The 12,195-nt window shown below is 48.0% G+C and overlaps 1 protein-coding gene across 1 annotated transcript in view; it reads left to right on the plus strand.

The window, feature by feature from the left end:
- Positions 1 to 2,018: 2,018 nt before the first annotated feature.
- Positions 2,019 to 12,195, plus strand: part of LOC149435879 (adhesion G protein-coupled receptor B1-like) — a 160,108-nt gene continuing 149,931 nt past the window's right edge. The window contains exons 1-2 of the mRNA XM_089662335.1: positions 2,019 to 2,177; positions 2,382 to 2,508. Of these exons, the coding sequence (XP_089518461.1) occupies positions 2,506 to 2,508 (3 nt within the window). The 5' untranslated portion in view covers positions 2,019 to 2,177; positions 2,382 to 2,505. The remainder of the gene's footprint in view (positions 2,178 to 2,381; positions 2,509 to 12,195) is intronic.

Here is a 12,195-nt window from a genome sequence, read left to right on the forward strand (position 1 = left end):
ATATAAATGATAGTCCGGCGCCGAGTACGCGGGATGTTTGGAAAACTCTTCTAACTGCTGGAAAACGCAGGTTAAAAAACGTCAGTTTAGCTTAATTTGCATACCGCGGTTAGCCGCGTTTACAAGCGTTTGGCGTTTGAAATGCTGATAAAATCTACTGAACACAAGTTTTCTGCGTTCAAAAAAAGTCTGTAAACTCCACTGCCTGTAAAGGACGATGTGTATGGACACGGAGGGGAACATTGGGGAGGGTTCAGGGCTGCTGAAAAACGCAGAAAAGCTCCTGAATGTCAGTTTATCATCTGCAGTACATGGAGCCTAATAGTGACATACAGAATACACGGCAACGTGAGACCAACTGTCTGTTCTGATGATTTACATGATTATTATTATTATTATTATTATTCCAATCACAGAACAATTCCTACAAATGTCAGCAAACTAATCATCTGTTGTCAGCACTTTACATTGTACTATTGTAGCAGCAGATTGTTATTATTATTGCCTGTCAGTAAATTCACTGATGTTCACCATAATCCGATCTCCCCTCCCCCACTCAGCATCTCAAATTCCCCCCCCCCTTCCTTCTCCTCCCTCCTCCCCCCTCTCCCCCCCCCTCTCTCTCTCTCTCTCTCTCTCTCTCTCTCTCCCCCCCTCTCCCTCCCCTCTCTCCCTCCCCCTCTCTCTCTCCTCTCTCCCCCCTCTCCTCTCCTCTCCCCCCTCTCTCTCCTCTCCCCCCATCTCTCCCCCCTCCCCTCTCCCCCTCTCCTCTCTCCCCCTCCACCTCTCTCTTCCCCCCTCTCTCTCCCCCCTCTTTCTCCCTCTCTCTCTTCCTCCCCTCCCCCTCTATCTCTCTTCCCCCCTCTCCCCCTCTTTCCCCCTCTTGCTCTCTCTCTCCTCTCTCTCTCCCCCCCTCTCTCTCCCCCTCTCTCTCTCCTCTCTCCCCCTCTCTCCCTCTCTCTCTATCTCTCCTCTTCCTCCCCCTTATCCCCCCTCTCTTCTCTCACTCTCCACATCTCCCCCCCTCTCTCTCTCTCTTCCCCTCCCCCTCTCTCTCCCCCCTCTCCCCCCCCCCCCCACCTCTCTCTCTCCCTCCCCCATTCTCTCCTCCCCCTCTCTTCTCTCCCTCCCCCTCTCTCTCCCCCCTCTCTCTTCCTCCCCCTCCCTCTTTCTCTCCCTTCCCTCTCTCTCCCTTCCCCCCCCTCTCTTCCCTCCCTCTCTCTTCCCTCTCCCCCCTCTCTCCCCCCCTCTCTCCTTCTCTCTCCCCCTCCGTATCTCTCCTCCCCTCTCTCTCTCTGTCTCTCTTACCCCCCCTTTCTCTCTCTCTCCTTCTCTCTCTCCCCCTTACCCCCTCTCTCCCTCTGTCTCTCTTACCCCTCCCCCTCTCTCCCTCTCTCTCTCTCCCTTCCCCTCTCTCCTTCTCTCTCTCTCCCTCTCCCCCCTCTCTCTTTCTCTCCCCCCTCTCATGCTCCCCCCTCTCTCTCCTCCTCTCTCTCCCCTCTCTCCCCCCTCTCTCTCCTTCTCTCTCCCCCCTCTCTCTCCTTCTCTCTCTCCCCTCTCTCTCCTTCTCTCTCCCCCCTCTCTCTTTCTCTCCTTCTCTCTCTCTCTTCTCTCTCTCTCTTTCTCTTCTCTCTCTCTCTTCTCTCCCTCTCTCTCCCTCTCTCCTTCTCTCTCTCTTCTCTCTCTCCCTCCTTCTCTCTCTCCCTCTCTCTCTCTCCTTCTCTCTCTCTTTCTCTCTCTCTTTTTCTCTCTCCCTCTCTCTCTCCTTCTCTCTCTCTCTCCTTCTCTCTCTCTTTCTCTCTCTCTTTCTCTCTTCCGACTGTCATTTGTAGCTCCCCCCTTCCTCCTCTCCAGCTGCCCTCCCTGCACATCTAGCTCCGTCCAGACATCACCATTAAGGCCAACCTGATCAATTTGCATGCGTCCATTTTCCTCCCACCCCCCCATTCAGATTTTGGAAACCCCCCTTTTTCCCCAAGCTACCCCCCCCCCTTTCACACCCTTCCGTCACATTTCATTCATTATATCGCCCCCCTTCCCGCGTCCCGGCTCCCATCACTCCAGTGCAAACCCATGACCCCCCCCTCCCCCCCCCATCCCCTCCATCCTCCCTCCTCTCTGCTATATCTCTATCCTTCCATGTGAAGCGCCCCCCCAATCGCATCCATAACAATCCGGTATGTCATGTCTTTGTTGTATTTACACTTCTATGTCCCTCATTGTATGTTGTTCTCCCTCTCCTCGCCCCCCGCGTGCTGCTATATATAGCCGCAGATTATGTTGATGCTCCCCGCGCTCGCCCATCCCTTGATTATTTATCATTGTTGGTGCTACAATCTCTTCCGTTTTGTCTCTTTTTCTCTCTCTCTCCCCCCTTGTAGATCCTCTAATCTGGGCTCCTGGTCCTTCAAAGGCTGCCGCACCATCCCCGTGGATCCATTTCATACTAAATGCCTGTGTGATCGCTTATCCAGCTTCGCCATTTTATCCCAGCTCAGTTCAGACATGGTAAGTCTCTCTCCCTCCTGAAAAAAAAAGAGACAAAAAGAAACGCCAAAAAAAAAAATGCTTTCCATTTTTTTTTTTTAAGTATGCCCCCGCCGTGCCGTTCAGTGTTTAACCTTGCATCGGGGTCAGACCTTTTAGACTCGGCGGCGATGCTGCACCACCAACACCAAACCAACCCCCCCCCCCTTTTTTTTTTCTCTTTCACCTCCAGCTGTGAAAGAGTTAACGGCCCTGTCCTTTTAGAATGTGTGTCAATTATCACATTGATACATTGTATCCCCTCCACTTCCCATTGTCACCCCCCCTGCGCCTCTGTAGGCTCTGTTGGTCACATTGCTCCGCGACCACCGGGAAAACATTGATCAGGAGCGGCAAACAAGCAAAACGCGGGGCTGACTTTGACGCTGCTCAGTAATCTGCGCACAGGCAGGAGGTGAAAGGTTGTGTGTATTTGTGTGGGTGTTCAGTCTTTTGTAAAAGAAAAAAAAAAAACCCAGTGTGCGCTGAAAAACTTAGACATAAAAATATGCCGTATGAAACCAGCGTGATCCCCCCCCCCCCCAGTCTCTCCTCCTCCTTTCTGTGTGTTGATGTTGCAACTGAAATGGATTTGTTGCTGCCGCGGTTTGTTTTTGTGTGTTTTTATATATACTATAGCGTAGTAAAGCTTAATGCATTATGGCGTGGAGGAGCCTTACGTAAGGATTTGTTGCATTGTATCATTTTACGCTTTGCGTCTCTCTTTTCTGTTCTTGTGATTTTTTTTTTTTGTGTGTGTCGATTTGTTGCAAATAATTCATTGACACGAGAATCACAAAATGTCCGATTCCTAATGAGCCACTATTTACTGGGGAGCGAAATTTGGGTAAATTTTTTGTCCAAAAGCAAGTTTTGGTCACTTAACCTTAGCCATCTGCGGCCTCTGATTTGAGGAGAGGCCACCATTTACTGGGGTGTGAAATTTTGGTAAATTTTGTCCAAAGGCACATTTTTCTCACTTAACCTTAGCCCTCTGCGCACTCTGGTTTGAGAAACAGGAAGTGTCCAATTCCTAATGAGCCACTATTTACTGGGGTGCAAAATTTGGGCAAATGTTTGTCCAAAAGCAAGTTTTGTTCACTTAACCTTAGCCTTCTGCGGTCTCTGGTTTGAGGAGAGGCCACCATTTACTGGGGTGCAACATTTGGGTAAATTTTTGGTATAGGCAAGTTTTGGATTTTTAACCTTAGCTCTCTGAGGCTTCTGGTTTGTGGATAGGCCACCATTTAGTGGGGTGCAATATTTTTTCAAATGTTTTCCAAAAGCAAGCTTTAGTTACTTAACCTTAGCTCTCTGAGGCCTCTGGTTTGAGGAGAGGCCACCATTTACTGGGGTGTGAAATTTTGGTAAATTTTGTCCAAAGGCACATTTTTGTCACTTAACCTTAGCCCTCTGCGCACTCTGGTTTGAGAAATAGGAAGTGTCCAATTCCTAATGAGCCACTATTTACTGGGGTGCAAAGTTTGGGTAAATGTTTGTCCAAAAGCAAGTTTTGTTCACTTAACCTTAGCCTTCTGTGGTCTCTGGTTTGAGGAGAGGCCACCATTTACTGGGGTGCGAAATTTGGGTAAATTTTTGGTATAGGCAAGTTTTGGATTTTTAACCTTAGCTCTCTGAGGCCTCTGGTTTGTGGAGAGGCCGCCATTTACTGGGGTGCAATATTTTTTTAAAATGTTGTCCAAAAGCAAGCTTTAGTTACTTAACCTTAGCTCTCTGTGGCCTCTGATTTGAGGAGAGGCCACCATTTACTGGGGTGTGAAATTTTGATAATTTTTGTCCAAAGGCACATTTGGCCACTTAACCTTAGCCTTCTGCGGTCTCTGATTTGAGGAGAGGCCACCATTTACCGGGGTGCAACATTTGGGTAAATTTTTGGTATAGGCAAGTTTTGGATTTTTAACCTTAGCTCTCTGAGGCCTCTGGTTTGCGGAGAGGCCGCCATTTACTGGGGTGTAAAATTTTGGTAAATTTTGTCCAAAGGCACGTTTTTGTCACTTAACCTTAGCCCTCTGTGCCCTCTGGTTTGAGAAACAGGAAATGTCCAATTCCTAATGAGCCACTATTTACTGGGGGGCGAAATTTGGGTAAATGTTTGTCCAAATGCAAGTTTTAGCCACTTAACCTTAGCCTTCTGCAGTCTCTGGTCTGAGGAGAGGCCACCATTTACTGGGGTGTGAATTTTGGTAAATTTTGTCCAAAGGCACGTTTTTATCATTTAACCTTAGCCCTCTGTGCTCTCTGGTTTGAGAAACAGGAAATGTCCTATTCCTAATAAGCCACTATTTACTGGGGTGTGAAATTTGGGTAAATGTTTGGTATAGGCAAGTTTTGGACACTCAACCTTAGCTCTCTGAGGCTTCTGGTTTTAGGAGAGGCCACCATTTACTGGGGTTATTTTCTGGTCATTTTTTGTCTAGAAGCAAGTTTTGGCCACTCAGCCTTAGCCTTCTGAGGTCTCTGGTTTGATCAGAGGCCACTGTTTACTGAGGTGCGATATGTTTTTAAATTTTGTCCAAAAGCAAGCTTTAGTCACTTAACCTTAGCTGTCTGTGGCCTCTGATTTGAGGAGAGGTCACCATTTACTGGGGTTTGTAAATTTTGTCAAAAGGCATGTTTTTGTCACTTAACCTTAGCCCTCTGTGCCCTCTGGTTTGAGGAGAGGCCACTAATCACTGGGTGCAAAATTTGGGTAAATCTTTTTGCCCAAAAGCAAGAATTGGTCACTTAACCTTAGCCTTCTGTGGTCTTGTCTCTGGTTTGAGGAGAGGCCACCAATTACTGGGGTGCAAAATTTGGGTATATTTTTGTCCAAAAGTAAGTTTTGGTTGCTTAACCTTAGCCTTCTGTGGTCTGTGGTTTGATCAGAGGCCACCATTTACTGGGGTGTGAAATTTGGGTACATTTTTGTCCAAAGGAAAGTTTTAGCTACTTAAACTTAGCCTTCTGCGGTCTCTGGTTTCAGGAGAGGCCACCATTTACTGGGGTGCAAAATTTTGGTAAATTTTGTTCAAAAGCAAGTTTTGGTTACTTAACCTTAGCCTTCTGCGGTCTCTCGTTTGAGCAGAGGCCACCATTTACTGGGGTGCACAATTTGGGTAGGTAAATTTTGTTTAAAGGCAAGTTTTGATCACTCAGCCTTAGCCCTCTGCGACCTCTGGTTTTGAGTAGAGGCCACCATTTATTGAGGGGGGGGCAAAATTTTGGTAAATGTTATTCAAAGCCATTTTTTGTAAATTATCTCTGTCCTGCCACGGTCTCTGGTTTGGGGTACAACATTTTGGTAAAGTTTGGTCCGCAGCCAATTTTTTGTGAATTATCTCGGGCTTGAGGAGTGGTCACCATTTACTGGGGTACAAAATATTGCTAAATGTTGGACCAAAGCCACTTTTTTGACACTTGTCTCTAGCCAGCGGCAGCCTCTGGTTTTAGGAATGGCTACCATTTACTGGGGTGTGAAATTTGGCTCAATTTTGGTCCACCTCCAATATTTGGTCACTTAACTCTAGTCTGCTTCAGCCTCTCGCTTGAGGAGTGGTCATCATTTACTGAGGGGAAAAATGTTAGTAAATTTTTGATCCACAGCTAATTTTCAGTCACTTATCTCTAGCCCTCTGCACCCTCTGGTATGAGAAGAGGCCACCATTTATTGGAGTGCAAAATTTTGGTAAATTTTGTAGAAAGCCAATTTTCTGCCAATTATATCTATCCTGCCACAGCCTCTGGTTCGAGGAGCGGTCACCATTTACTGGGGTGCAAATGGATAAATTTTGGTCCACCTCCAATATTTGGTCACTTATCTCTAGCCTGCTTCAGCCTCTCGCTTGAGGAGTGGTCACCATTTACTGGGGTGCAAATGTTGGGTAAATTTTGGTCCACTGCCAATGTTTTAGTTACTTTTCTCTAGCCCTCTACAGCCTGTGGTTTGAGGAGTGGCCACAATTTAATGGGGTGCAAAATGTTTGTACATTTTAGTCCGCTGCCAATTTTTTGGGGTCAAATTTTATCTAGCCCGCTGCAGCCTCTGGTTTAAGGAGAATATACCAGTGTGCAGAGGGTCCTTCAGAATTTCTGGTTTAAGGAGAAGCCACCATTTACAGGGGTGAAAATAATTGGGTACATTTTGGTCCACTGCCAATTTTTGGTCACTTCACTCTAATTCACTGAGTCCTCTGGTTTGAGGAGTGGTGACTTTCATAATTATCCAAAATGTTGCACTTATTTGAGCCATCATCATTGGTGACCTCTTGAGTGGTCACCACGCTTGGAAAACATTGACAGGTGTCACCATAAAAAAAGGTTTTTTGATGCTGTCAACAGGTCTGCAAAGCTGGACTTTGTTGGTCAAAAGGTGTTTTTGTCTTGACGCCAAGCCAAAGCCTGGGAGGCGGCCTGGAGAATCTGGCGTCCAGGATTGGTACTCTGCAGAGAGACACGTGTAATAATTTTTTTTTTTTTTTGAGTGAAGATGCTCTTGTGTGTGTTCAGCTTTTGTTTTATGGTCCTCGTATCAGCAGGTCACTGTAAATAGTTTCACTGGAGGCTTTTTTGCTATGCAGGACATGTTTTCCTCGCAATGTTGAACGCGCGGCCTGGGCGGCTGGCTTCTGAAATAAACAGTTTATACTTCTTTGTGTGGAATTCGAACATCTGTGGTGTGTGGGAAAAAAATAAAGTGTGGGGGTGGGGGGGGGGCACTCGATCTCCCCCTTCCTAATAAAAAATTCAGCTGTTACCAGCACGAAGGGTCGGAGGTTTTGCCCGGCAATTGACATCTTCTAGGTAAACACACCTTGGTGGCACAAAGAGAAACACTTTTCAAATGAAGCCTAGCTATTATTAGATGCACTAATATAGTTGGTTCCTCTGTTGCCATGGAAACAACATCTGCACTTGAGTTTAAAGATGCAGTATACTTAACTGGAGTGGTGTCTATTAAAAACCGCCAGGTTTTGGGGAAGACACTTTACTGCTGAGGAACTGAAGGTCCCAGACAGCGGCAACCGGCCTGCTGGGACTTGCAGTTCTTGCGTAGAGAGTGTAAAGGAGGTCGTCCTGGACCTGCAAGGTTGGTTAAGCACGTTGAGCGTTGGACGACTTGATTTGCTTCTTGCTGGTTGGCTGCTGTTAACGTCTTTATTGAATAATTGGTGCGGCACTGACAGGTTCTCCAACAAAGCACTCGGAGGCTTTCATGTCAGTTATGGCCTCTAAATAAGTCCACCTGTACTTGGCTCGTTCCTAGAGTACACTTCGCACTCCGGTCGGTCTGTTCAGCGTCTGGAGACAAAGGAAATACTCAGTACTCCCAGGTATGGTGGAACATGCGATTAACCCCCGTGTGACAACACTGTGGGGTCATAGTGGAATCCATAGCTTTCTGTAGGCCATGACTCCAGCAACGTGTAGCTTTTGCAGGCTTTCTTTTGCTTACCATGGATTGACATTGAAAGGAAGGTATGCCTATGTGTTTCTAGAGGTCTGCAATAAAGTGGACCTGTTCCTTTAACGTGCATGGTCATGGTACAGATTCACCTTAGGTAGACCCATTTATAAAATGAAGTGCACACTGTGGCCTCTCACCTTGTGACTAGGGATGAGCTTGGGTTTGGTCCAAACAAAACTGATCCATGCCCAGAAGTTAGCTGTCATTGATGGATGAATGAGTTGCTGGTGGAAGATTCCTCACCTCTCAACATCAGGTTATTGACCTATTGTGGTCACATGTCTAAATTAGATCAAGGAGCTTGCCCTAATCTGGCTAGGTGCCCTTATTAGGTCAATGTGATTGACCTAACCTGGCCATGTACCCACATTAGGTCAATGATGTCATGAGTATCCCATCCCTCAGCTGCATGTATACAAAGGGATGCCATGACATTACTGACCTAATATGGCCATGTGCCTATATTAGGTCAAGGTCATTGACCTCATATGGTCATGTACTGTATTCAATAATGATTTCATGAGCATCTACACCCTTCTGTGTACATCAGCTACAGAGCAAGTAATGCCCCACCTGTGGCTGATTGGCCAGAACTGACAGCTACCTTCTAGGTTCGGATGAACTTGGGTTTGGACTGAACCCAAGCTCATCACTGCTTGTGAGCTGCTACAAAGTTACAATGTTGCAGTGTGATCACTGTAGAAGGGGAGGCCGAGGAAATGCCAACTACTGCCTGCAGCAAATTGTTGACATCTTCTCAGCCTAATGCGTGCATGATAGCTCTGGACCCATAAATGTGTAAATTGGTTCTGGTGGATCTACCATAAGGTGCTTTTTTCCTTCAAAGAAGCAGATATGTAATGAAAGTTTAGTGTGGCTGGACCCTGTTCTGGTCCTAGGCTGCTACCTCTCTGATAGCTACCAAAGAAGTGCTCACCAGATGGTACATTCATGGATGTGTACAGAGGAGTGCCTGGTACAAAAGTTAATTTCACGTAAAGGACTTTTTGAAGCATTTAATGGTTAAAAGCATTGGATGCTCTCAAAGGGTTTCAGGAGGAAAGCCTCCGGAAAATTCAGCCAGGCTTAACCATTAAATGTTTCAAAAAGTCCTTCAAGTGAGATGAACTTTTGTATCAAGCGTTCCTCCATAGACATCCCAGACTTTATCACCTCAGCATAGGCCAAGGCACTGACTTTGGCTGAAGGACTTTTTTTAATGATAATTTTATTATTATTATTATTATTATTATTATACAGGATTTATGGCGCCAACAGTTTGCTCAGCTCTGTACAATATAACGGGAGACAATACAGCAACAATACAGTTCAATACAAGAGGGATAGGAGGGCCTGATCCTTGGAGCTTACAATCTAGGAGGGAGGGGCTAGTGGTACAAAAGGTAATAACTGTGGGGGATGGACTGGTTGGAAGAGTAGAAGATTCCAGTATTAGCTGAGGGCAGGATAGGCTTCCCTGAAGAGAGTAGGCGATAGTCGGATAGATTGGGGTAAAGAGTTCCAGAGGATGGGGGAAGCTCTGGAGAAGTCCTGGAGACGAGCATGGGAGGAGGAGACAAGGGAGCTAGAGAGCAGGAGGTCGTACGAGGAGTGGAGAGTATGGTTTTGGTGATATTTGGAGACAAGATTGGTGATGTAATTTGGGGCAGAGTTATAAATGGCTTTATATGTGATTGTTAATGTTTTGAATTTTATCCGTTGGGCAATGGGAAGTCAGTGGAGGGATTGGCAGAGGGGGGTGGAGGACACTGAGCGGAGGCCACTGAAGGGATTGGCAGAAAGGGATGGAGGACACTGAGTGGAGGTCAGTAGAGGGATTGGCAGAGAGGGGTGGAGGACACTGAATGGAGGCAAGTAGAGGGATTGGCAGAGAGGGGTGGAGGACACTGAATGGAGGCCAGTAGAGGGATTGGCAGAGAGGGGTGGAGGACACTGAGTGGAGTTGAGTGGAGGGATTGGCAGAGAGGGATGGCAGATACGGAACGGTTAGTAAGGGGGATGAGTCTGGCAGCAGCATTCATGATAGACTGAAGAGGGGATAGCCTGTGATGAGGTCGGCCAATGAGGAGGGAGTTACAATAGTCAAGGCGAGATATAACCAGGGAGGGAATAAGTTGCTTAGTGGTTTCTGAGGTTAAGAACGGCCGTATCCTGGAGATGTTGCGGAGGTTGGAGATGTTGTGGAGGTTGGAGATGTGGCGGAGGTTGGAGGTGTTGCGGAGGTTGGAGGTGTTTCAGAGGTTGGAGGTGTTGCGGAGGTTGGAGGTGTTTCAGAGGTTGGAGGTGTTGCGGAGGTTGGAGGTGTTGGGGAGGTTGGAGATGTGGCGGAGGTTGGAGGTGTTGGGGAGGTTGGAGATGTGGCGGAGGTTGGAGGTGTTGGGGAGGTTGGAGATGTTGGGGAGATTGGAGATGTTGCGGAGGTTGGAGATATTGCGGAGGTTGGAGATGTTGCGAAGGTTGAAGATGTTGCGAAGGTTGGAGATGTTGCGAAGGTTGGAGATGTTGCGGAGGTTGGAGATGTTGCGGAGGTCGGAGGTGTTGCGGAGGTTGGAGATGTTGCGGAGGTTGGAGATGTTGCGGAGGTTGGAGATGTTGCGGAGGTTGGAGGTGTTGCGGAGGTTGGAGATGTTGCGGAGGTTGGAGGTGTTGCGGAGGTTGGAGGTGTTGCGGAGGTTGGAGGTGTTGCGGAGGTTGGAGATGTTGCGGAGGTTGGAGGTGTTGCGGAGGTGAAGTCTACAAGATTTGGACAGTGATTGGATTTGGGGCTGGAAGGACAGATGGGAGTCTAGGATTACACCTCGTATCCTGGCATGAGGAGAGGGACTGATGGTTGTATTATTGGTCTTGATGGCGAAGTCAGGGGAGGGGCACGGGCTGGGGGGAATAGTATGAGCTCCGATTTGGAAAGATTGAGTTTGAGGAAGTAGAGTGACATCCATGCCGATATTTCACTTAGTAGGCTAGTAATGCGAGAGGAGACTGAAGGGGTGAGGTGAGGAGGAGACTGAAGGGGAGAGGTGAGGAGGAGACTGAAGGGGTGAGGTGAGGAGGAGACTGAAGGGGAGAGGTGAGGAGGAGCCTAAAGGGGGAGGTGAGGAGGAGACTGAAGGGGAGAGGTGAGGAGGAGACTGAAGGGGTGAGGTGAGGAGGAGGCTGAAGGGGCGAGGTGAGGAGGAGACTGAAGGGGCGAGGTGAGGAGGAGACTGAAGGGGCGAGGTGAGGAGGAGACTGAAGGGGCGAGGTGAGGAGGAGACTGAAGGGGGGAGGTGAGGAGGAGACTGAAGGGGCGAGGTGAGGAGGAGACTGAAGGGGCGAGGTGAGGAGGAGACTGAAGGGGCGAGGTGAGGAGGATACTGAAGGGGGAGGTGAGGAGGAGACTGAAGGGGGGAGGTGAGGAGGAGACTGAAGGGGCGAGGTGAGGAGGAGACTGAAGGGGCGAGGTGAGGAGGAGACTGAAGGGGGGAGGTGAGGAGGAGACTGAAGGGGGAGGTGAGGAGGAGACTGAAGGGGGGAGGTGAGGAGGAGACTGAAGGGGGGAGGTGAGGAGGAGACTGAAGGGGCGAGGTGAGGAGGAGACTGAAGGGGCGAGGTGAGGAGGAGACTGAAGGGGCGAGGTGAGGAGGAGACTGAAGGGGCGAGGTGAGGAGGAGACTGAAGGGGCGAGGTGAGGTAGAGAAACAATACTGTTGCTGTCTACTGCGAGATTTCAGAAAATGTCTTGTGAAGATTTGCAAAATGACTGAAAGTTTCTCTTTTACTGAGAGGGTCATCCGCATGCACGCTTATTCTCATAGAGAGGGACAAGGAGCACTCCATCAAAAAAAAATAACAATTGTCCCAGGAAAATATAGCAGGCCAGTGGACTGGGGCCAAGGAAGTTCTACCAAGGGATGTCAGGGAAGACCTACAAATTTACAAATGTTCCGTGGATTGGATGAACATCTTATATCTTTGAAGATTCACATTTATCCGGGTCATGGCATATCTAGTAGTACTCAGTCACGTTCAACTAGATGTCTCCTGTAATGAATATGTTTTAATGCTCATCCAAGTATCCTCAGTCCAGATGAAAACTGACCTACTACCACCAATACTACTATTGCACAATATGGCGGACACCTTACCATCACATGTACTGTGTATGTGGATCCCCCAATGACTGAGTTCAGGTGTCTCCAATGAAG

This window comes from Staurois parvus, unplaced genomic scaffold (assembly GCF_062004578.1).
Source record: "Staurois parvus isolate SC_StPar_1 unplaced genomic scaffold, SC_StPar_1.0 ptg001456l, whole genome shotgun sequence".
Classification (NCBI taxonomy): domain Eukaryota; kingdom Metazoa; phylum Chordata; class Amphibia; order Anura; family Ranidae; genus Staurois; species Staurois parvus.